Source organism: Erythrolamprus reginae, chromosome 1 (genome assembly GCF_031021105.1).
Source record: "Erythrolamprus reginae isolate rEryReg1 chromosome 1, rEryReg1.hap1, whole genome shotgun sequence".
Classification (NCBI taxonomy): domain Eukaryota; kingdom Metazoa; phylum Chordata; class Lepidosauria; order Squamata; family Dipsadidae; genus Erythrolamprus; species Erythrolamprus reginae.
Window position 1 is genome coordinate 395,637,435 of NC_091950.1, and position 26,388 is coordinate 395,663,822.

General features: G+C 40.6%; 1 protein-coding gene across 1 annotated transcript in view; it reads left to right on the forward strand.

Moving 5' to 3' along the window:
• Nucleotides 1-25,568, forward strand: part of PITPNM3 (PITPNM family member 3) — a 239,530-nt gene extending 213,962 nt beyond the window's left edge. The window contains exons 12-20 of the mRNA XM_070735034.1: nt 1,764-1,949; nt 3,094-3,242; nt 5,969-6,085; nt 7,887-8,003; nt 10,828-10,976; nt 13,045-13,194; nt 19,621-19,804; nt 21,164-21,292; nt 24,342-25,568. Of these exons, the coding sequence (XP_070591135.1) occupies nt 1,764-1,949; nt 3,094-3,242; nt 5,969-6,085; nt 7,887-8,003; nt 10,828-10,976; nt 13,045-13,194; nt 19,621-19,804; nt 21,164-21,292; nt 24,342-24,650 (1,490 nt within the window). The 3' untranslated portion in view covers nt 24,651-25,568. The remainder of the gene's footprint in view (nt 1-1,763; nt 1,950-3,093; nt 3,243-5,968; nt 6,086-7,886; nt 8,004-10,827; nt 10,977-13,044; nt 13,195-19,620; nt 19,805-21,163; nt 21,293-24,341) is intronic.
• Nucleotides 25,569-26,388: the final 820 nt, after the last annotated feature.

The following is a 26,388-nucleotide window of genomic DNA, read 5'->3' on the forward strand; positions in this document are numbered from 1 at the left end:
ACGTCTTTGGCTTGTACAGTTTGCAACCTGTTGCTGTCATCCAAGTACTTCTGCATGCCTCAGCCGTCTAGACAATTATGAAAAACGACCTTTACAGAGTTGAATGTATAATAAGTCTCTGCCAAGAATCGGCTTATGCTGTCTGTAGAGTTTCAAGGCACCGTCTCAGGGTTTGCCTGGAAGATGGCATCATAGGGTTTTTTTCAATCCATGCACCTTATCATTCAAGCTTGCCTATAGGCTTGTACTACTATTACTTCTAGGTTTTTTTTCCTCATCATTCCTATCACCCATTTCCTCCCACTTATGCCTGTATGACTGTAACTTGTTGTTTGCATCCTTAAGATTTTTATTAATGTTGATTGCTTATTTGACCCCTATGACAATCATTAAGTGTTGTACCTCATGATTCTTGACAAATGTATCTTTCTCTTTTATGTACACTGAGAGCATATGCACCAAAGACAAATTCCTTGTGTCTCCAACCACATAGACAATAAAGAATTCTGTTCTGTTCTATTCCATTCTGTTCTATTCCAGACAACATACAGTGCCTACATACATTCATACATATTAGAAACTCATTGTCTTCCAGATGAATAGAATAGAATAGAATAGAATAGAATTCTTTATTGGTCAAGTGTGATTGCACACACAAGGAATTTGTCTTTGGTGCAGAACATTGAATTTTGTTTCCCTTTGGTGCAAAAGAATAACAAATAACATTGAACCTCAACTTTTTACCTTTTACATAATAGTATAAATTAGCCATTTCTATAACAACCAATCTATCTAATCAGTAAAGCTCAAATTTTCATTTTTTGTTCTAGATCAAGCACCAAGTCTGGAAAACAGTTTCCAAGTAGAAACTGTTTATTTCTTTTATCAAAGCAGTCAATTGAGCCATCTCTGCTAATTCCATCAGGTTTTGCAACCATTCATCCATTTGTAGAGAGTAAAGCATCCTTACATTTTTGTGCATAAAATAATCTTGCTGCTATCAATAGAATAGAACAGAATAGAATAGAATAGAATAGAATTCTTTATTAGCCAAGTGTGATTGGACGCACAAGGAATTTGTCTTTGGTGCATATGCTCTCATAAAAGAAAATATACATTTGTCAAGAATCATGAGGCACAACACTTAATGATTGTCATAAGGGTCAAATGAACAATGAGGAAACAATCAATATTAATTAAAAAATCTTAGAGATACAAGCAACAAGTTACAGTCATACAGTCATAAGTGGGACTGTAACTTGTTGCTTGTATCCTTAAGATCCTTAAGATTTCCTTAAGATGTGGAGTTTAATTCCCATAATACCCTAATTATTAGACTCAGGGATGAGCCATCCCCTGCCTCAACCTTCCTCCTTTACTTGCAGCCCCTGTGTTTCACAAAGATTGTGTTTCATTTGTCATGTATCTCAACATTATGATGCCAAACTCCAATTGTTATTATTTTGATAAAGAAAGGAATGTGTCATATTCCCTACTCATTGGCTTGGCTTTCTGAAATCTGTGCGGATCTTCCTTCCTGGATTTGCCCATATGATATCTACGCCCATTAGAAAACATACATGGCTGAAATACCAATTAAGATAAGGGGAAATTACGAAAATGGCCTCATAGGGCTTAGTAGTCCTTCCATGGCCACATGCTTATCCTGATCAATACATCTGGTACTATTTTTCAGAAACTTTACTTGCCAAAAAAAAATAATAATCTCCCTTATCTAATTCAGTTTTTCCCCACCTTTGCAGCTGATACATTCCAGTACCATAGCAGCTTGTTTGCTGAAGACAGTTCTGCAAAGTCGTCCTGCATGCCAGAAACTTTAGCGCTTCCCAATACCGTACAAGGGAAAATGCGAAGAGGGAGCCTGGGCAGCAGCAACAGTGAGAGCTCTGGGTCAACAGAGAGCTTATTGTCCAGCAACATAGCAAACAGTGAGTGCAATTGGTTTTAACACTAGGCAGTCATTTGAACCAGTAGTTATTGGTGGCTTTCTCCTTCTGAAGTCCTGCCTGTTTTGGGTTGGCTAACCGTTGGCATTTTGGTGAAATAACTCAAGAAAAGCCTTTGTCCTAGCTTTAAAAAAAAAAAATATTTTGTCCAATACACAATGAGGGTTTTAGTGGGTATACACATAGTAAAATACATGATGAAGGTTATAGAGGAGATACTCATAGTAAAATATATCTAAGAAAGAATAGAAAAGAAGATATAGTAATAGAACATATCAATGAAAGAATAGAAGAGATATAGGAATAGAAGAAAGGTATAGGAGATATAGGAGAGCAATAGGATAGGGGACGGAAGGCACTCTAGTGCACTTGTACTCGCCCCTTACTGACCTCTTAGGAATCTGGATAGGTCAACCGTGGATAATCTAAGGGTAAAGTGTTGGGGGTTTGGGGATGACACTATGGAGTCCGGTAATGAGTTCCACGCTTCGACAACTCGGTTACTGAAGTCATATTTTTCACAGTCAAGTTTGGAGCGGTTAATATTAAGTTTAAATCTGTTGTGCGCTCTTGTGTTGTTGTGGTTGAAGCTGAAGTAGTCGCCGACAGGCAGGACGTTGCAGCATATGATCTTGTGGGCAATACTTAGATCTTGTTTAAGGCGTCTTAGTTCTAGGCTTTCTAAGCCCAGGATTGAAAGTCTAGTCTCGTAGGGTATTCTATTTCGAGTGGAGGAGTGAAGGGCTCTTCTGGTGAAGTGTCTTTGGACATTTTCAAGGGTGTTGATGTCTGAGATGCGATATGGGTTCCAAATGGATGAGCTGTATTCGAGGACGGGTCTGGCAAAAGTTTTGTAAGCTCTGGTAAGCAGTGTGAGATTGCCAGAGCAGAAGCTACGTAGGATTAGGTTTACAACTCTTGAAGCCTTCTTGGCTATATTGTTGCAGTGGACTTTGGCACTTAAATCTTTAGTTATTAGTATACCAAGGTCTTTAACCGAGTGGGGATCCCTGGATCTCTTTTCTGGGGTGTTTACTCTGCTCCTCCCAGCTGATGTTATGCTCAGGTAGGTTCTGGGGAGCTTCTGTGATGTGGAATAGACAAATGCCTGTTTTGTTTCCTACAGTAACCTCCAAATGGTGGGGAGCCAAGCGAATAGACTACGTTTTGTACTGTCCAGATGTCCTCACGGCCTTTCCTACTGTGGCTTTGCCACATCTCTTCCATGCCAGCTACTGGGAATCAACAGACGTGGTTGCTTTCATTCTGAGACAGGTAACAGTGCCTTCCTTGGGTGCTCTCCCTCTTTCTTTCTTTTTTTATTATAATTTTTTATTATTTTTAAAAAACAAGACACAGCACACATACATAAAAATACGAAACAAAACACATAACAAAGAAAAGGAGCTACAATCGCTCTGCTCAGAATAGAAGTCTCCATGGTAAGAAAAGAAAAACTTTTGTTGATTAGATCAGTGTTTCCCAACCTTGGCAACTTGAAGATATTTGGACTTCAACTCCCAGAATTCCCCAGCCAGCATTCGCTGGCTGGGGAATTCTGAGAGTTGAAGTCCAAATATCTTCAAGTTGCCAAGGTTGGGAAACACTGGATTAGATCATTTCAGAGGGAAGAGGGAAGAAAAATATATCCATTTCTCTATTTGTATACATTTCAGAGTAATAAATTTATATAACCTTAAATTCATTGAGAGTTTCTTTTATTCAACTAAATATAGACCCTATCCCAGATCTTATAAAATTCCGACTCTTCTTTGTTCTTCAACCGTCTCGTCATCATGTCCAGCTCTCTGGACATGAGAGGTGCTCTCCCTCTTTCTATATCTGTGGATGACAAATACAATGTGCATCTAGGGCACAAAACTGAATTGATGGCCTTGCAGGAAACTTAACTAATTCAGTTCGTTGGTTTATGGAATTCATTCTTCCAGAAGAGGTCGTGACAGCTGTCAGCCTTGATAGCTTCAAGGCAGGATTAGACAGATTCATGGATGCCAAGCATATAGATGGTTATTGAAATGGATGTCCATGTGCCGCCTCTATGTTGGTTGAGGCAGGTAGGATTCCCTTGAGTACCACTTGTTGGGGGTCAAGGGAAAGGGAGGGTCTTGCCTTCTCTTTCTGCTCAAGATCCCCATGGACAATTGGTGGGCCATTGTGTGACACAGAATGCTGGATTCGATGGGCTTTGACCTGATTCAGCATGGCTCTTCTGATGTTCTTATGTTATTAGTTGCTGTCTGGATTAAATCGGCAAACCACTCTTTCAGTGTAGAATAGAGTAACAGAGGTGGAAGGGACCTTGGAGGTCTTCTAGTCCAACCCCTTGATTAGGCAGGAAATCCTGTTACCATTTCAGACAAACGGTTATCCAATCTTTTCTTTAAAACTTCCAATGTTGGAGCATTTACAACTCCTGGAGGCAAGTTGTTCCACTGATTAATTAATCTAACTGCCAAGAAATTTCTCCTTAGTTCTAGGTAGCTTCTCTCCTTAATTAGTTTCCACCCATTGCTTCTTGTCCTACCCTCAGGTGCTTTGGAAGATAGTTTGACTCCCTCTTCTTTGTGGCAGCCGCTGAGATATTGGAACGCTGCTATTATGTTACCGCTAACCCTTCTTTTTATCAAACTGTGTAAGAGAAGATAAAAATTGTTAGGACTGTACAAAACAGTTGGGTTAGCAGTATATAAACTAGCAATATCTAATATAAACTGAGCTATGTCTGATTTGCTGGGATGTTATAGATTGCCACAAGAGAAAGCTAGAGGTCATTGATTATATCTCTGGAGACTCTCTCTGTTTCTCTTTGTCTAAGCCAGTGTTTCCCAACCTTGGCAACTTGAAGATATTTGGACTTCAACTCCCAGAATTCCCCAGCCAGCATTCACTGTCTATGGAATTCTGGGAGTTGAAGTCCAAATATCTTCAAGTTGCCAAGGTTGGGAAACACTGGACTCTAAGCTACTCACTGTTTATGGCTACTTCCTGTTAAGTATGCTCTGCAATCTCTTGTATTGTAGTTATGTATTATAGATAAAATGTGTTTAGGCTTGATATCTTTGTTTACTGATTATGACAAAGACAACGGGTAAGAAAGACTATGTACTTGGTAATATTTGGATTATTATTCTGACTATTATGTGTATGATTTTGGACTGTTTATCTGAACATGGTATTTCTCAAAGTAAACTTTAATTCAAGTTAGTAAATCTGTGTGTGGCTGAGTAGTCATTCACAACTGATCTTAATATAAACATTTATATGTGTGCACAGCTTTGGTAATCAAGGATTACTCTTGTGTATATATTAACCAAAGTGCAGTTAAACTAATAAAATGCCAAAACAAATTTTATGCAAATTTTCCCCATAGACAAAACTTCTTGCAAGCAATAAGCCATTGTTCTAAACCTATGGTGTATGAAGATTCATTTATACCATCATTTTGAACTTATTTGGCAGAATGACTATGTTGAGTGCAGTTCCCCTCTTTATAGAAACATAGAAACACAGAAGTCTGACGGCAGAAAAAGACCTCATGCTCCATCTAGTCTGCCCTTATACTATTTCCTGTATTTTATCTTAGGATGGATATATGTTTATCCCAGGCATATTTAAATTCAGTTACTGTGGATTTACCAACCACGTCTGCTGGAAGTTTGTTCCAAGGATCTACTACTCTTTCAGTAAAATAATATTTTCTCATGTTGCTTTTGATCTTTCCCCCAACTAACTTCAGATTGTGTCCCCTTGTTCTTGTGTTCACTTTCCTATTAAAAACACTTCCCTCCTGGACCTTATTTAACCCTTTAACATATTTAAATGTTTCGATCATGTCCCCCCTTTTCCTTTTGTCCTCCAGACTATACAGATTGAGTTCATTAAGTCTTTCCTGATACGTTTTATGCTTAAGGCCTTCCACCATTCTTGTGGCCCGTCTTTGGACCCGTTCAATTTTGTCAATATCTTATGTTTCATTTCAGGTGATGAGATTTGAAACCATCAATGTCAAGGAAAGCAACAGTTTGGATCCAGTGACTCTCAGCCCTTCAAATCCCCGAGAGAAATGGCTGCGCAAAAGAACCCAAGTCAAGCTAAGGGTACAGGATTGCCTTTTATCCAATCCTTCTGTAACTTAGCACAGAGGTAGGCAAAGTTGGCTCTTCTATGAATTGTGGACTTTAACTCCCAGAATTCCTGAGCCAATCATGCTAGCTCAAGAATTCTGTGAGTTGAAGTCCACATTTCATAGAAGAGCCAACTTTGCCTACCCCTGACTTAGCATGTTTCAAAGGAACCAAAGCCAGTTTAAACAATTTTTAAAAGGAAAAGAAAACAAGAGTAGCAGTTTTCGGAGAGGGGCGGCATATAAATCCAATAAATGAATGAATGAATGAATGAATGAATGAATGAATGAATGAATGAATGAATGAATGGGTTGATGCATTTCAGATTTAGTCCAATTTGTAATCACTTGATTTTTTAAGACAGGGCTGCCTGTGGGGTTATATCTTTTTAATTGCTTTCATTATTTTGTATTTGTCCAAGTAGCCTATGGAAATAGATGGCTATAATAAAGTTTAATATTGACAATAGCAGTTGGAGCAGCATTTGAAAGATAGGAAGTGGTGATAATATTTTATGTGGCCAGGTACTTTTTCAAAGATGGCAAGAAAGAAGCCCAGAAGGATTTTTGATCAGCATTTCTTGTTTAGCAGCAATAGCAATAGCAATTAGACTTATAAATTGCTTCACAGTGCTTTTACAGCCATCTCTAAGCAGTTTACAGAGCCAGCCTATTGCCCCCAACAATTTGGGTCCTCATTTTACTCACCTCGGAAGGATAGAAGGTTGAGTCAGCCTTGAGCCTGGTGAGATTTGAACTGCTGAACGACAGCAGAAGTAGCCTGCAGTACAGCACTCTAACCACTGTGCCACCGTGGCCTTTTAAAGTATAAAAGCAGCAGTCAAAGTCTGAAATGGGGGCATATGAACCTCAGTGAAAGTTTATTTTAATTTTTCAGACGTCTAATTAAGGAAAGAGATCCAGTTAGGTGTAGTGGTGAAGGTACAACGCTAGCCACGAGACCACCAGTTTGTCTCACCATAGGCAAAAAGCTAAATGAATGTCCTTGGGCTACTAGCTCTTAGTTCTAGAAAGCAGACAATGGCAAACCCCTTCCAAAATCTTACTGAATTGCAGGAACTTGCCTAAGAGTCAGCATTGACACAAACACACACATGCAGAGTTACATACACACACATGCAGGTTTTATAATAAGGGTTTTTCACTGTTTTAATATTGGATTGTTATATGCTGTTTTTATTACTGTTGTTAGCCGCCCCGAATCTACGGAGAGGGGTGGCATACAAATCCAATCAATCAATCGATCGACAGATAGGTAGGTAGGTAGGTAGATAGATAGATAGATAGATAGATAGATAGATAGATAGATAGATAGATAGATAGATAGATAAATAGATAAATAGATAAATAGATAAATAGATAAATAAAAGGTCAAGATTTTATAAGATTTGGTTGGTTTTTATATAAATGGGTTTTATTGGGGTTAGTTTTTTAGAGCTTATATTCGACTTATTTTTTATTGCTGTATCTTTTTGTATTGTTATTATGTTGTAAGCTGCCCTGAGTCCTTTGGGATTGGGCGGCATAGGAGTCAAATAATTAAGTAAGTAAGTAAGTAAGTAAGTACGTAAGTAAGTAAGTAAGTAAGTAAGTAAGTAAGTAAGTAAGAAGGCTTATCCACATATCAACATGTAAGGACTGACTTTGGGTTGTTTCTCCTAATCTTAGAAGGTCTGTTCTTCCAGATATTCAAAATGCCATTTTTCTAGGTTGGCTAGTGGTTCACTTCATCCCCTTCCTTGTTTCCCTTTCAGAATGTAACTTCAAACCACAGATCGAATGATGTCATTGTTGCAGAAGATGGCCCTCAGTTGCTAGTTGGCCGGTTCATGTATGGACCACTTGACATGGTGGCTTTGACAGGAGAGAAGGTAACATCCCAAGGTCATCCTTCCCTCTCTCCCTCCTTCCCTGTTAAGTCATTGAAGACATGTAAGCCCTTAAGAACATGGGAAGGCTTTCCTGAAGGCCTGTCTAGGTGATAACAGAGCTCTGGATCGATCCAAAGTGCTGTTATCAGCTGCAGAGGCCTCCACATCAATCCCGATGCCTTCAGGAAAGTCTTGCTGGCTGCAGAAGAAATGGGCTGAGATGGGGGAGGCCTGGCTGCAACTTACAGGACCTCCTTCTGCCGCATGAATCCCAGCGAACAGTTAGGTCCCACAGAGTTGGCCTTCTCTGGATCCCATCAGTCAGACAAGGTCGTCTGGCGGGGCCCAGGGGAAGAGCCTTCTCTGTGGCGGCCCCGGCCCTCTGGAATCAACTCCCTCCAGAGATTTGCACTGCCCCCACCCTCCTCGCCTTCCGCAAGAGTCTCAAGACTCATTTATGTTGCCAGGCAAGGGGCAATTAGATCAAGCCCCCTTCCTCTGTTTATGAGATGTAATGTGTGCTTGTGAATGAGTTGGCCGATTGATTTTAATATATATGGGATTTTAGTAGTAATTTTTAATTAATTAGATTTGTTGTTGTGTTGTTTTTCGTATTCTGAGCCGCCCCGAGTCTTCGGAGAAGGGCTGCATACAAATCTAATAAATAATAATAATAATAATAATAATGATAACTGTCCAAAGCCGAAGAAGTTCCTGAAGACCTCTGACAGAGAAAAGGAGGGGGGGGGGATGCACACAAGTGAATTTGTGGTTAGGCCATTTTTTTGCCGTCCCCAGGCTTCAGGAGGCTTTCTTGAAGCCTGGGGAGAGCCAAAACAGCCAAAAATCAAGTGACCGGTGTGCGCACATGTGCTGGAGCTGACATAGGGCAATGCCTCGCGTGCCCTTATATATGGCTCTGCGTGCCACAGGTTCACCAGCTACATAAGACTCGGGGCGGCTCACAACAATAATAAAACAGTGTGACAATGTAAACAAATCTAATATTAAAAAAGCATCTAAAAAACCCATCATTTAAAAACCATGCAACACATGCATAGCATACATAAAATTATAAAAGCCTGGGGGAGATGTCTCAATTCCCCCATGCCTGGCGATACAGGTGGGTCTTAAGTAATTTGCGAAAGACAAGGAGGGTGGGGGCAATTCTGATCTCTGGGGGGAGTTGATTCCAGAGGGCCGGGGCCGCCACAGAGAAGGCTCTTCCCCTGGGGCTCGCCAGACGACATTGTTTAGTCGACGGGACCCGGAGAAGGCCAACTCTGTGGGATCTTATCGGCTGCTGGGATTCATGTGACAGAAGACGGTTCCAGAGGTATTTAATTATGCCCTTCTCTGATTGCTCTGAATCCGATCATTGTTCATTGTGGCAACTCTGCTTAGAAACAGTCCACAGAGTTTCAGGCAGCAAAGTACCTCGTCTTACGAACTTAAATGGTTCTGGGATGAGGTTCTTAAGGTGAAAAGTTTGTAAGACGAAACAATGTTTCCCATAGGAATCAATGGAAAAGTGATTAATGCGTGCAAGCCCAAAACTCACCCCTTTTGGCAGCCGAAGCGCCCGTTTTTGCGCTGCTGGGAAACCCCTCCTCCGGACGTCCGTGTTTTTGTGATGCTGCAGGGGAATCCAAGCATGGGAATCCCAGCAGCACAAAAACGGGTGCTTCGGCTGGCAACGGAAGTCTGGAGGTGGGGTTTCCCACCGAGGGGAGCCTCAGCGAAATTGCAGCACCGCAAAAACACGGAAGTCCTCGAAACCCCACCTGCGGACTTCCATGTTTTTGTGATGCTGTGATTTTGCTTGCTCCCCTCGCTGGGAAACCCCACCTTCAAACTTCCGTTGCCAGTGAAGCGCCCGTTTTTGCGCTGCTGGGATTCCTCTGCAGCATTGCAAAAACACAGAAGTCCAGAGGTGGGGTTCCCCTTGGAGGGGAGCCTCAGGGGATTCCCAGCAGCGCAAAAACAGGCGCTTCGCTGGCAACAGAAGTCCGGAGGTGGGGCATCCCAGTGGTGGCAGCTTGGGTTTGTAAGGTGAAAATAGTTTGGAAGAAGAGGCAAAAAAATCTTAAACCTTGGGTTTGTATCTCGAAAAGTTTGTATGATGAAGGGTTTGTAAGACGAGGTATCACTGTACTTATTTGTTTTGATCTGCCTGTTGGAAATATTTTAGCGAAGGTTGCTAGAGGGTGAATCTCACAAGCAAAGTACGTATTCAAAAATTGTAGGAAGGACCAAGCTCATGCCCTACTCATTGCCAGAACTGCGAGATCTTTTAACTGGTGATTCACATTTTCATTCTGTCTTTTATGAGATAGTCCTAAAGATGTTTGAAGTTTGCTATTATTTTCCCTTTATTGTTTCTTCTTCAGGATAAACGCGCTGTGCTCTTTCAGCTATTTCTCATTGGACTTGGTTTCAAGGCCCCTCACCATTTGGATTGTCCACATCTGTCTTTCTTAAAATGGGGCACCTAGAATTGGACCCATGCTTTAGCTGCAGACTGAACAGTACAGAGCAGCGAGCTTTTCTTGTGCTTCTATTAAAACCGACTAAAATTGTCAGTGATGTCATACTGCTGAAATAGCTACTAATCCTCAAAGCTTTTGCCACAGTGTTTTTAGGCTTTAAGATGCTGCAAAACTAGTTTCTCCTTCAGAGACTAATATACAATCCCTCGTGAATTTTGATGTTAACTGTGTGTGCGTGTCGACAGGAATTTGTTTGCCTAACCTAAACTTTTATATTACTGCATTTTAATTCCATAAAAGAACGTTACTACGTGTTCTCTCTTTTCATCTTTCAGGTTGACATCTTCGTCATGACCGAATCTTCCTCTGGACGGTGGGCTTATTTTGATACAGAAATCACCAATAGTAGTGGTAGAATCTCATACAACGTCCCCAAAGACAAACGACTTCCTGTTGGCGTCTATCCGATTAAAATGGTGGTCAGGTAAGTCTGTAAGATTATAAATGCATCCTTCGATTATTGAGGATTATGTCCTGCTCTCAGAAAATGTTAATCAAATTCTAGAGTTAGAGTTTACTACAATGTATGTGCTTAGAAACATAGAAGTCTGACGGCAGAAAAAGACCTCATGGTCCATCTAGTCTGCCCTTATACTATTTCCTGTATTTTATCTTACAATGTATATATGTTTATCCCAGGCATGTTTAAATTCAGTTCCTGTGGATTTACCAACCACGTCTGCTGGAAGTTTGTTCAAAGGATCTACGACTCTTTCAGTCAAATAATATTTTCTCATGTTGCTTTTGATCTTTCCCCCAAGTAACTTCAGATTGTGCCCCCTTTTCCTTCTGTCCTCCAGACTATACAGATTGAGTTCATGAAGTCTTTCCTGATACGTTTTATGCTTAAGGCCTTCCACCATTCTTGTAGCCCGTCTTTGGACCCGTTCAATTTTGTCAATATCTTTTTGTAGGTGAGGTCTCCAGAACTGAATACAGTATTCCAAATGTGGTCTCACCAGCGCTCTATATAAGGGGATCACAATCTCCCTCTTCCTGCTTGTTATACCTCTAGCTATGCAGCCAAACATCCTACTTGAGGCTGGCAGTTGATGTGGGCAATTATTTGTCACGAATGGAGGCAAATAAGTAGTAGGTTTCACCTTACCTTTGCTACCGGTTTAGGAACGGGAGCGTGCGGGTGCACAGGTGCATTTTGCAGGTGTGCAATGCCTCTGCGTATGTGCAGAGTTTTTTTTATTGTAGGCGGAGCCTCCCGCTGCCACTACCAGTTCTCCAAGCCGGTAGCAACCCACCACTAAAAATATACATGTCCCAGAGTAATGTTGCAGGATCCAGTTGGGTGAGCCTTCAGATTCATGCTGGAGCCCATCTTCTGGGAACTTCTCTCTAGCAGATTCTGTATTTTGGGCTGTTCTGTGTGTGGTATTTATATGGTGCCTGTTGCATGTAGCTTTTTAGATGTTCTCTGACGATGGGCTCCAGCACAAGTCCAAATGCTCCTATGATAAAACCTCTGGTCCTGGTGGCCGGTCCAGATTGAATCCTGCAGAATTATTTATTTCCAATTATAATACACTTATTTTAGGGAGCATGCTCCAATTTTCATGTTTTCGTACCACACCATATCATGGCAGGAAGCCTTGTCCTCCAAATTTTACATTTACAGTCCAAGGGACTAAATGATGCTTCTTGTAACTCGGGCCACAAATTGTCCATTGCTGTTGCAATGAATACAGAGGTTTTTATTACACTATCTTAGAATTCTTATCACTCAATGTCAGTTACTATTATAAAGATAAATGTCACCATGAACCACAGAAAGCAAGAATTTTGCTATTGGAATTTGCCAGTAAAAATTTCCTTCGATATGCATGTCCTTGGGCTGATAAACACTTTGCAGAATGAACACATTGACAGATCACTGCAATCTGGACACATGTCTCTTTCTTATAGCTGTTCCCCAGTAATGGGATTTGCAAAGCTATGTGTTCACAAAGTAAGATACACTTTGATATTCTTCCTCTCCACTAACACCTTTCTTGGAATTTGTATCCTATGAAAAGCGGAAGGTTTTTTTCTCTTTTGAGCTCAATAAAGGCCATCTGAATAGGTAATGTTGGTATGTCTCGGTATAGCTAGGCTATGAGACCTTTGACATACACTGAGCAGAGAATTTTAACAGAGTGTGGATGTGTGGTAAAGCCAGAGAAAAAGACACAGACTTAGTTATGCTTAATAAGTAGTACGTATTTACATATATACAAAATAGAAACAATCCATAACGAGCACTAAGCAAATACACTCCCCCCTCAAGGCAAAGCAAAAGCGAATGAGCATCAAAGCATCATTGAGGGAAGGAGTACTGGCGCCCTCTTATGGCGAACCAGCCCAAAATATTTAAAGAGATAGTACAAGAGACTACAATAGGTAGTTTACAATGGCAAACCGTAACAACCATGTACCTTGTACTAACAGGTATGATGGCTTTCTTATATTAATTGTTTTCTGTGTTCCTTCATGGTCATCAGGGGAGATCAGAGTAGTGCCATAAGCTACTTGACTGTCCTTCCTCGAGGAATGGAGTGTGTGGTCTTCAGCATTGATGGGTCCTTTGCTGCCAGCGTCTCCATCATGGGCAGTGACCCTAAAGTCAGAGCCGGAGCAGTCGATGTTGTCAGGTAAAGGGCATCTCGTAATTCCATTAAGTTTTATTTTTTGTTTATTTTATTAGATTTATTACAGCAGCCTGTTCTATGAAAATTCTGGGTGGCTTACAAAATGATATCAAATTATAAGCCATCTAAAACACCCATTAATTAAAAAGCATAACAATGCATACAGTTAGTACTATGTGCATAACTGGCTGGGTTTGGCAATATATAATATATTGAAACACTATTGCTTTAAGAGTTAGTATTGTAGATTGCCATAAGCTTTCTCTGTGGTGGCCCCGGCCCTCTGTAATCAACTCCCCCCGGAGATCAGGACTGCCCCCACCCTCCTTGCCTTTCGCAAACTCCTAAAAACCCACCTTTGTCGCCAGGCATGGGGAAATTGATTCCCATCGTCCGTCCTGTTTTATGTATGGTTTGTTTGAGATGTATGATTGTTTTTAAATCAAGGATTTTAACTGTTCTGGGGTTTTTTTAAATCATTGGATTTGTATTTTATATTGTTGTTATGAGCCGCTCCAAGTCTTCACAGAGGGGCGGCATACAAATCTAATAAATAAATAAATAATCTTGGTCCCTCAAGATGGCAGGCTTTAATAGAAGGGACTTGAAGTGCATTCAGCTCAGCCTGAATGTACCAAAAAAAGGTGATCCTTCAGATAACCAGGTCCTATTCCATGAAGGGGTTAAACATAGAAACATAGAAGACTGACCTCAGAAAAAGACCTCATGATCCATGTAGTCTGCCCTTATACTATTTTTTGTATTTTATCTTAGGATGGATATATGTTTATCTTAGGATGGATATATGTTTAAATTCAGTTACTGTGGATTTATCTACCACATCTGCTGGAAGTTTGTTCCAAGGATCTACTACTCTTTCAGTAAAATAATATTTTCTCATGTTGCTTTTGATCTTTCCGCCAACTAACTTCAGATTGTGTCCCCTTGTTCTTGTGTTCACTTTCCTATTAAAAACACTTCCCTCCTGGACCTTATTTAACCCTTTAACATGTTTAAATGTTTCGATCATGTCCCCCCTTTTCCTTCTGTCCTCCAGAGGAATCAAAAGGAATCAATCAGCACCTTGAATCATACCCAGAAGCCAAACGTTAGCTAGTGTAGCAGTGGTGATAACATGGGCATAATGAGGAGTGCTCATTACTGCTTGCACTGCTACATTTTGAACCAGTTTAGCTTCTGCCATGTCTTCAAGGGCAGCCTCAGGCTGAGTGCAGTACAGTAGTCTAGCTCTGAGGCCCGCACTGCCTCCTGGGCACGGAAAGAACACAACCGCCACATAAGACATATCTGTGCAAGGGCAAATGAGTCAATCCAAGTGGAAATAACTAATGGCTTCCAGACAGAATTCTTCACCTTGCCTATAAAGATAGTCCCTTTTGCCTACTGATAATGCAGTCAATAATAATAAATAAATGATAATTCCTGAAAGAAAATATGTGTTGGCATATTCCTGCCGGTTGCACCTTGGAAATAATCTCTTTGGGAATAATCTTGTTACATTTTCACCACTGGGTGGCAGGAGTGCTAGCGAAATATTCCCCCAGGCAAATCCTCCAGACTCCGTGAAATATTAAACTGTGAAACTATTCTTCAACTTTTTGAAGGAACCCGTGTTTCCTGTCTCCATCACTTTTTTCCTCTTGAGTCTCCTGCCACCAAGTGATCAATACAGTAGTGAAGCACCTTATGCAAGGAAGGGAGATTTCCTGCCTCCCTTCCATGCCCACATTGAAGTCTGGGACAGTGAAAAAACGGGAAATGGACTTCCGGTTTGTCTGTTGCGCTGTTTTTTGCACTCTGGGGGGTTCCGGGAAGTTTCCTGAAGCCCTAGAGCAGTGATGGCGAACCTTTTTTTCCTCGGGTGCCGAAAGAGCGTGGGTGTGCCCCATGGCGTATGCCCGAGTGCCCACACCCATAATCCAATGCCTGGGGAGGATGCAAATAGTATCCCCCATCCTCCAGAGACCCTATGTAGGCTGGAAACGGCCTGTTTCCCAACTTCTGATGGGCCCAATAGGCTCGTGTTTTGCCCTCCCCAGGCTCCAAAGCCATCCTTGGAGCTGGGGAAGGGTAAAAACACCCTCTCCCATCTCCCCAGAGGTTCTCTGGAAGCCAAAAATGCCCTCCAGAGCCTCTGTGCAAACCAAAAATCAACTGGCTGGGACACACATGCATGTTGGAACTGAACTAGGGCAATGGCTTGCGTGCTAGCAGATATGGCTCCGCATGCCACCTGTGGCACTTGTGCCATAGGTTCGCCATCACTGCCCTAGACTGTAAAAGTTGCCTTTCGAAAGTTGCTTAAAACCCACCTCTGCTGCCAGGCATGGGGGAACTGAGATATACTTTCCCCCTAGGCCTTTACAACTTTATGCATGGTATGTCTGTATGTATGATTGGTTTTTATATAATGGGCTTTTAACTGGTTTTAGTATTGGATTTTGTTATATATTGTTTTATTGCTGTTGTTAGCTGCCCCGAGTCTGCGGAGAGGGGCGGCATACAAATCCAATGAATGAATGAATGAATAAATAACTAAATAACTAAACAACTAAACAACTAAATAATTAACTAACTAACTAACTAACTAACTAACTAACTAACTAACTAACTAACTAACTAACTAACTAACTAACTAACAGTGATGGCACAGTGCTGACAGTGGGCGAACCAGAACTCTGTTTTTAGGAATTTATGGTTTGCCTGTTGGGGAGTTTTTTGCACTCCGGGGCTTCAGGGAAGCTTCCCTGAAGCCTCTGGAGAGCGAAACAGCCTTTCTCAAGGCCCAAAAGGCTAGCTCGCACATGCATGCTGCAGCTGACATAGAGCAACGCCTTGTGTGCCCTCCGATATGGCTCTGTGTGCCATCGGTGGCACGAGTGCCATAGGTTCGCCATCACAATACTAATGTCACTTCGCTCCAAATCTTTGCTTTGGTGTTTAGCCGTTTCAATGTAGACATTGATAAGCCTCGGAGCTCCTATTTGAATTATTTATTTATTTATTTATTCGATTTTTATGCCGCCCTTCTCCTTAGACTCAGGGCGGCTTACAACATGTTAGCAATAGCACTTTTTAACAGAGCCAGCATATTGCCCCCACAACCCGGGTCCTCATTTTACCCACCTCGGAAGAATGAAAGGCTGAGTCAACCTTGAGCCGGTGATGAGATTTGAACCGCTGACCTTCAGATCTACAGTCAGCTTCAGTGGCCTGCAGTACTGCACTCTACCTGCTGCGCCACCCCGGCTTATTAACAACTGCAGTGCCTCCCTAGGCCATTCAGTGCTTTCATCAGAAGGATGAGAATAGCTTCATGCTGCAAGCTGCTTCCTTTTTAGGAGGGCCTGCAATTTTCCCCTGCATACAGAAAAGTATGATCTTGCCCATGAGTCATCTTGCAATCACGGACCCTCCCTTGACTGACAGACAGCTGAGCAACTCTGTCCGAGCTAGAGATGGAACCCTTGTTGACCTATGGCTCCTATTTCTAAATCTCAGTTATCTATTCTACCAAAAAGGAGAGAAGTAACTTAGAACTAAGGAAAAAAATTCCTGACAATTAGAACAATTAACCAGTGGAACAGCTTGCCCCCAGAAGTTGTGAATACTCCAACACTAGAAGTTTTTAAGAAGATGTTGGACAACCATTTGTTGGAAGTGGCGTAGAGTTTCCTGCCTAAGCAGGGGGTTGGACTAGAAGACTTCCAAGATCCCTTCCAACTCTGTTGTTGTTGTTGTTGTTGATAGTATCTATCTATAGCCAAAGAGAGAACACAAAGAATCTACACCGGAGATGGCCCATGGGCCAAATGCGTCATGTGCTGGCCTTGCCTACCCTCTAGCAAAGGGGGGGATCCCAATATGTTGCGTGATGCTCCCCTGATGACGTGAGTTTGACACCCCTGTTCTTGCCCAAAGATCATCAGCCCAGCTAGCCCACCGCCTAACCTGAAGCCAGGTTGAAATGTGTCATTAATTTATTGGATTTTATCTAGCACATTGTTATATTGCCACAAACTGGAAAACGTTAAGCACTGTCATTAGAATAATATGCGGCTCATAATAGTAATAATAGTATGTGGCTGGGGAATTCTGAGAGATGAAGTCTACACATCTTAAGAGTTGCCAAGTTTGAAAAACATTGATTTTGAATTTTTTAAATAGCCTTGTTAAACAATTGAGCTGAAAGTAGACATAATGTTTATATTGTTCACTATTGTGAGCCACTCTGAGTCTTCGGAGAGGGGCAGCATACAAATCTAATAAATTATTATTATTATTATTATTATTATTATTATTATTATTATTATCATCATCATTATTATGCTTCATCCAGGACTGGCTACAATTGATAAGCCAACAGTCTCTATCCATTTACCAACCATGGTAGATTAGAGACTAGCTTTTACCTGCTTGTCTTCTTAAGAAGTGGTAAGCTCCTTAAGAAGTGATCTAGTAACTATCTTTTTTAAATTAAGAGGCATTTGTCCTTCCCTCAGAAAGGCATGCATAATTTTAAGTAGTATGTAATTAATATCCTCTTGGCTAGAAGTTAGAAGCCAGGTTGTGCAAGGATTATAAAGATATTGTTGCCAACATGCTACCTACTTCCTCATATATTGCAAATTGGGGTTGATCCAATTCAATCCTCATAGTTAACTCTGTTAAAAATACAGTATTCAGATAGCCTCAAATGTAAAACAATTTATCTGCAAAACTAAATTAAAGTATCTTTGAAGTTTCTATAGTAGAACTGTAGGGGAAGGGAAGAGAACTAGTACCAAGTTCATTGGTAGATGCACTATATGTGGGAATGAGGAAGCTTCATTGTTTTTCTTCTTGTATTTTGGATCTCTTACAACTTTTGCAAACCATGTTTAATATGCATTTTTACTTTTTTCATTTATATGCATGATTTATAAACTTTTATCTAAGGAGGAAATAGATTACAGCAGTGACTGGGGAATTCTGGGAATTGACGTCCATGCACTATAAGAGTGCATGGTTGCACTTTTACCAAGGTTGAGAAAGAAAGTTGAAATTGAAAGTATTTGATAGGGGGTAAAAAGGGGAACTTATTATTAAGAAGACTGTGTTAAATAATTCAATGAAGGATAGTTCCTATTTATTTATTGCTTTCCGAAAATATTTTTAAAGTGCTATACATTTGCATTCAATTGTAAGCTAAACAATTTTATTCCCCTATCTTTGACTGTTAATGCTTGCTAATAACCATGGGACCTCAGCTCCTTACAACTTCACTTTCACAACAATGTGCAATTCCATCCCTCCCCTCTTGCTAACTATCTGGTTTTTTTAGAAGCAGTTTGTCATGAACCACTGAGTCGAAGGCTTTACAGAAGTCAATGTAAATTGCATCTATTGATTTGCCCTGATCGAGATGTGTAGCCCATATGTTTTTGCAGTGAAGGAGTTGCAGGTTGCAAGATTTTTTTTTTTCTGAAACCAAATTGTTTGTTAAAAAGTAGGTTGTTAGTTTCTAGATGGAGAGAAAATGTTTGGTTTATGATTGATTCAATGACTTTGCATGTGATGCAGTATAGGGATTGGTCTCTAGTTTTCAACTAGACTGGGATCTCCTTTTTTGAAGATAGGGATGACCATTGCTTGGGTCTATAGCTTTGGTAGTGAGCTGGTCCTCAATGATTTTTCAAAGATTATTCTTAGTGGTTCAGCTATGGCTGTGGAAAGCTGTTTTAGGAAGTATGCACATAGACCATCAGGCCCAATTGATAGTGAAGGTTTAAGGTCACGTAGTGCTTCTCCAACATTGTCTTCTATGAAATCTATTTGGGTTAAGTCAGTGTATTTGAGGTGCGATTATTGAATTTTGGAGATGAGCCGTTGCGGTTAACAAAGACTGAGTCAAAGAATGTGTTGGTTAGCTTTGGTTGATTCATCATAGTATTCTTTGTTGTTGGGTCCTTTTAGTGGTGGATGGGTCTTGAGTCCTTGAGTTTGTTATTTTCTTCTATGGTTACTCGTTCACCCTTTGGTACTTTCCCATTCTCACTCCCCCCTCTGAGATTCTATCAGACCGAATAAATGTCTATGGAGATTCTCTATCATCCCGTCATGATTGTCCCAAAAGTGCTTTTTCAAAAGGCAACTGGTGTTTCTTGGTTTTTCCTTGAAGATATGAACTGAAGAAGCTTCTTGGATGAGAAACAAAACAACTTCCAGGAAAAACAAAGAAAACCTGGTTGCCTTTTGAAAAGGCACCTTTGGGGCAGCCATGACCTTGATGACTGAGAATCTCCATAGACACCTCTGTGGTTTAGCTTCTCACCTTCTGTTGTTCTCCCATTCTCACCCTCCCCTCTGGGAGAATTGTCATAAACTGTTTTGATGACCACAGTGGCTTTTCTCTTCTCACTAACACAGGCATTGGCAAGATCTTGGCTACCTGATTATCTATATCACAGGACGTCCCGACATGCAGAAGCAACGAGTTGTCTCCTGGCTGTCTCAGCACAACTTCCCTCAAGGGATGATTTTCTTCTCTGATGGTCTCGTCCATGATCCTTTGAGGCAGAAAACCATTTTTCTCCGGAATCTTGTGCAAGAGGTAATCATTAGTTTATGTTGTGGTTAGCTCTGGCCCAGCTCCTGCCCCAAGGACTGTGGATGTGGGGGAGACATCCACATGCTGAAGGCCTGTTTTGCTCCCGGTGGAATCTACTGATGAAGGCTACTCTGACCAAGAAGACATGAGTGACAGGGAGGAGGAGAGTGTGGCAGACAGTTCAGAAGGAGATCAATTATCTAGCTCCTCCTTGGATTCGGAACAAGAGTTAATGATACAGCCACGCATGTGGAGAGCGATGCATAGGCAGCAACAACTGAGAGATTATTATCAAAGAAAATGAGGCCACCTGTGGTTGGGTGAGGCTGTGGTAATTAGTGAGGCTGCTGTAAATAGCAGCCTGTGGGTTTGGCCATTGTGGAGGATTATCTGATCTTTGTGTTTTGTGCCTGCTTTGCTGACTTTGACCTTTGTGTGCTGATTTCCCCCCGCTTTGAAACTAAACCAAAGCAAAGTGTGTTTCACTTTGTGAAAGAAGAAGGACTGTGAATTGCCTCATAGCTGCAAGCTAGGTATCACAGAACTGATAAGGGACTTGTACAAATTACCAGTTTGTTTGGAGACAAGTGCTCTTTGCTATACAAAAAGAGGGCTTTGGTTTTTTTGCATTTTTGGTATAAAGAACTTTGTTTTGAATTTTCAAACGTGTATGTGTCTGAAATTGTATCTGTGCGTTTTCGGGAGGATTCTACCAGAGAGCTCGATAGAACAAGTTTATAACCTTCTTCCTTGCCCTTTAGGAGCATTGAATGGGGAAGTTTTGAAGTTTGGTTAATTGAACACTAATTTTCCTGAGTGGTTAGATCAGATTTGCAGCCAGAAACAACCATAACATGTGAGCTAAGATAAGCTTCATAGTTCAAGTTCATGATTGCTAATGGCCCAGACTGATGACATGTGTCAAGTGGGAGCTATAGCAAGGTGTCCAGCAAACTGGGAAATCAGGGAATTATCAGGGAAATCGGCGGTTCGGGAAATATCGGAATTATCAGGGAATTCGTGAAAAAAATGGAATAAATCAGGAGGGAAAAACCAATATATTAAATTGTTTAAAAGTCAGGGGAAATCATGTAAAAAAATACTGATCGCGGTGCCTGGCAGAGTCAAGCAAAAATGAGCATAACTGTGGCAACAACTTGCTTCCTCCGCTACCGATATTTCTCCACGGCTTAGCTGTTTGATATGACGTCATCTACAACCGTGCCTTAACTAGATCGCAACTTACAGGGAAATGTCAGGGAAATATCAGGAAATTTCAAAATGCTTTCCCCCTGGACACCCTGTATAGATTCTGACTGGTATCATATTTTCATGGCTAACCTTTGACATTTCTCCCTCCAGTGCCACATCAAAATTTGTGCTGCATATGGCTCCATGAAGGACATTTCTGTGTATAATGTCCTGGGTCTTTCCCCCACTCAGATTTACATTGTTGGACGACCGGCAAAGAAATATCAGACTCTGTGCCAGGTGATTTTTTTTCTTTTTCTGGAAAATTTAAGGGCCTTAGAAAATAAGAAGGGTTCTGGGGGCATTGCACAATTGTGAGATGCAATTTGTCTGCTGCAGCAGCAACAGCGAACCGGAGCACTTAGCTTAGTCCTATGTGCCTGCATGCATCATATAGAAACATACTAAAGGATACATGTACTCTCCGTATTTAAGTTTTAACTGTAAGTCTTAAAATCATAGAATTGTGGAACTGGAAGGAATCACATGGATAATCTCATCCAATGTTTCTCAATGCTGTTTGGGGAATTCTGGAAGTCAAAGTCCATACATTTTAAAGTTTGCTGAAGTTGAGAAACCCTGATTTACTCCTACACCCCTATAGGAGTAATGGTGAACATGGTTTTTTTTTGCTTGGATGCCAAAAGGATCACATTTAAGACCTTTTCCCATATTTATTTTTAATTGATTGATTGATTGGATTTATATGCCACCCCTCTCCAAGGACTTGCTTCTAAGCAGCAATGCTTCTAAGCAGTAAATCTTCTAATCTACTTAAGTGATATATCTATGCTTTTTTTACCAGCACAATAAAACCTGCAATGGTCATCAGCCATTTTTCTTTACTTATCTTATATTACATTGCTTGGATTTATACCTGATTTGTTTTAAGCATTAAATATGGCAGACTTGATTAATATTCTTTTTTTAAAAAATTATTAAATTTTACAAATGCAAAGATAGAAATCTAATACAAACTAAGAAGAATATTTTTAAATATACAGAGGAAAAATATATAATAAAGTTACTCCCATCCTCCTTGCTTCAGCAACTTGCCTTCTCTGATATTTCATTAAACATCTCTTCTTCCCATATCTCATCTTTTATCAACAGATCAATTATAAAATCTCAACATTCAGTCCTCATCAGCAAAAATCCATTAAGAGCTGTCAGGAATAATAATATATATGCATTTTCCCTAAATCAAGTAAATCAGTTCTATACTTAAAATCTTCAAATCTCAAAATCTGTATCCTAAAATCTTTCATGAATGTGTCCAGCAACCAAGCTTATCTCAAAAGATTTTACAATTTATGAAAGATGCAGTTTTAAAAAGCAAATTAATAGACATGATAAATCCTTACATATTTAATGAATAAAGAAAGAAAATCTATCTCTTTCAAAGTCATGCTTAAATGAAATTGCATTTGTTTGATATTTTATGTGCTACTTGGAAGGGAACTTAACAATTGGATAAATAAAAGCCTAGACTCCATAGCAGAAAAGACCATTTCTAGCAATTCTGTGCATTCCTCCCATTCAGGAATTCAGCAGCTGCTGCTGTCTGGAGATGCCATGTGACATAGCTAAAACTTGTGTTGTATTGCAGCATGACAAAACAAACTCTTTTTCCTTATTGAAGCCAACAAACCCTTCCTAATTTAAGCCAACAAAACAAACAGCTGAAAAGTACTCTGATGTTTTTTATTGATCTGTGGGTGTTTGTTCTCAGTGGAAGACAAAATTTACAGGCACTTTTATCAAGTGGATTTCATATGCTGGTCTTCTTCCCTATTTATTAAGAACAAACAGTAATTGGTTTAGGAAAAGAGTAGCCTACTCTTTGAACACACATAGTTATTTCTAATTTGCTTCTGTCTCTAACAATTCGACAAGACAGTAAATTGAATGGGGAGGGTGTTTTTTTTCTAATCTTGTCTATAGCTTATATGTTGTATTTATTTTCTTCCTTTCCAGAGAATGCTTGGTGCACCTTATCTTCTTCACAACAGTTTCTAGTTTATTTTTTCTATTTAAAAAAATAGAAAAGGGGGAAAAAAGTTTCCCTTTTACAACAGTTCCGTATTAGTGTATATCCACAATTTATATTCCCCATTTATATATTTATATATTTATATGTTTATATATTTATATGTTTATATATTTATATGTTTATATATTTATATTGTTCCCTTATTCCTTACATATTATTTATTTATTTATTTATCCATTTATTTATTTATTTATTCAGTTTTTATGCCGCCCTTCTCCTTAGACTCAGGGCAGCTTACAACATGTTAGCAATAGCACTTTTTAACACAGCCAGCCTATTTCCCCCACAATCCCCCACAATTTTACCCACCTCGGAAGGATGGAAGGCTGAATCAACCTTGAGCCAGTGATGAGATTTGAACTGCTGACCTACAGATCTACAGTCAGCTTCAGTGGCCTGCAGTACAGCACTATACCTGCTGCGCCACCCCGGCTCATTATATATATATGATTATATATGCTACTGCTTACATATTATATTTAATTATTATATTGATATATTACTTTGCCTACGTTGTATATTACTTACATTATAAATCTGAAAATTGTCAAGGTTGGAGACCTCTGAGCTAACTAATCCAAAACCAGCTTAATATTTCCTGCCCACCCACTCACCCCTCTGTGGATTCTGTAAAGTCCCTGCATTCTTTGCATTTCTTACTACAAATGTAGACCAGCATTACCCTCCACTGGAGAATCCACTTCCTTGGCCAATTCCTTGGCACAAATTCTGTCTTAACCCTTACAGGTAGCCGCAAGGAAAGACCCAGTTGATTGGTCTATTCTTGATTCACTTGTCCTTCGTTGGCTTTTAGTCTGTTTGGTTGGTGTTTGGGGAGAAGAGCAGCGAAGCACCTGCATTACATTACTCCCTTCCTCCATCCTTCGGGATTGGGTGGCATAGATGTTAGTTAGTTAGTTAGATGGGTGGGTGGGCGGGCGGGCGGACGGACGGACGGATGGACAGATAGAAAGAAAGAAAGATAGATAGATAGATAGATAGATAGATAGATAGATAGATAGATAGAAAGATAGATAGATAGATAGATAGAAAGATAGATAGATAGAAAGATAGATAGATAGATAGATAGATAGATAGATAAAAAGGTAGAAAGATAGATAGATAGATAGATTAAAAAATAGATAGATAAAAAGATAGATAGATAGACAGACAGACAGACAGATGTCACAGATGATGCTAAACGTTTGTCATCTTTGTCCCTCTTCTCTCCTCCAGTTTATTAGCGAAGGTTATGCAGCCCACCTGGCTTCCCTGGAGTTCAGCCTCCGTTCCCGGCCTAAGAAGAACAACTCCCGCATGATCCTAAGGAAAGGCAGCTTTGGTCTTCATTCACAACCTGATTTCCTGCGCAAGAGGAATCACCTCCGGAGAACTATGTCTGTCCAGCAGCCTGACCCGCCGTCCTTGACCCCCAAGCCAGAGCGTGCCCAAAGCCAGCCCGAGTCAGACAAAGACCATGACCGGCATCTGCCCTCCATAGTGTGGATGAGAGGGGGGGTTCATAAGTTTGAGTCCGTCCCATAGCAAGAGCTGGGATTGCACCACCAGGCCCCTGGCATCCTGCAAAGAGCTCGTAGGCATTTGCTCTTGGAGTTGCACTTGGCAGCTTCATGGCTCAACGTGATGGAGAGGATTGGAATTCACAGCTCCGGCAGCTTCTGTTCTCCCCAGGGGAACTTTCTGCCTATTCCTCTTGTTTGTATCCACTCATGAAACATTGACAGTAGAGAAAACGATTTATTCCAACCGCAAGTCTCTTGCAGGGGTGACACTGGATAGGAAAATGAGCTTGTGTCTTAATGTTTACTTCGTAACAAAAATGTGCAATAAAGCAGAGCGGGGAAACTCCAGCTTATCTCGGCGAGAAAGGGCCTCACTGACAGGTCAACCACGCCTGCTTGTCGAAAAGGCAGCCTTCTGATGGGCAACATCTGCAGTTCTTGGAGCAAATAAGGATCAAAGGGAGGAGCCCATAGCTGTGCACTGGGGAATCTCTTGGGTGCCTTAAGCCCAATATCTTTCCATCCAGACAGCTCTGCCACTGGCTCATCACCAGAGTAGATCTCAATTTTACTTATTTATCAGAGACTTCAGGAGAGGCAACACGTGAATGTGGAAATCTGCGGTGAAAAGTTTGAAGCCTGAATTCAACTTGGTCTACTGTTCTTTAGATGTGGCGCCCATCTTCGGTGGCCACACAATAGCATTTCTTTGCTATTTTTGCAGAAAAGCGTAACGTCTAAAGGAACTAAAGGGACTGACTGCATCCTTCTGCCACCATCATCATCCCCACTGAAGCAACCTTCACTCCTGCTACTCACAGTGTCGTATGTGTTGAGCACATTGTTGAGCTTCAGGAGACCAAAGTTTCTGTGCCATATTTCCAATGCTTTAAGAGATCCATCTGTTGCCATTTCTGAATAAAATATGTATCCCAAATAACTCGGTGATAAGGCATCGGTTTTCCATATGAAGAGATCCCATGACAAAACCCAACATCTCCAGTTAGGGCTGGTAAATCCTAATATAAATATAAAATGAGTTAGTAATCTAGGGAACTGAGTGAAAATAAGGGAGTTTGTTTTGTTCCTCTAGGGTAAATATGTATAAATAGCATACATGCTTTTCAGGAGTGTCTCACCTGTTTTTCCCACCATCAGATGCAATGTAACTATAGAAAATACAGAGTAAATGAAACTTCCATGCAACTCTTGAGAAAGCGACTGAGAGATCGCTGTTCTGGGCCCGATCCACCTGACCTCAGTAGAAGTTGAGCGATCCCAGTCAAACATTATCCCATCACAAGAAAGTACAATGGAAGAACGGCAAAGGGAATGAGTCAGGAGACAGCAAATGACATTGTACTACTAAATATTGGAATAGAGTACAACAGCCCATATTTTATAGCAGAAATAACAGTCAAAACATGCCTGTCATCAGTTCTTAGGCTTGACCAGACAAGATAACAGCACACAAGAACCTTACTGTGAATAGATTGAGCTTTTTATTTGAAGTATATCAAAGATGGGATATTACAAAGCAGATGGTGCCTACAATAATGAAAGGAGAATGAAATATGGCAAATTGCTTCTTGGCTTAATTGCTGTACAATCCTGGGATTAACTATTTCCTTGCCTTTAATAATACTGCTTCTGGTACTACAACAGTATACCTTTCCTAAGCTGCAGCAACAAAATTTCCTCAGAGAGTTAATCAAGGGCTTTGTAAAAATAATTAGCCGTCGGTGTCTCGTAGCTACTGC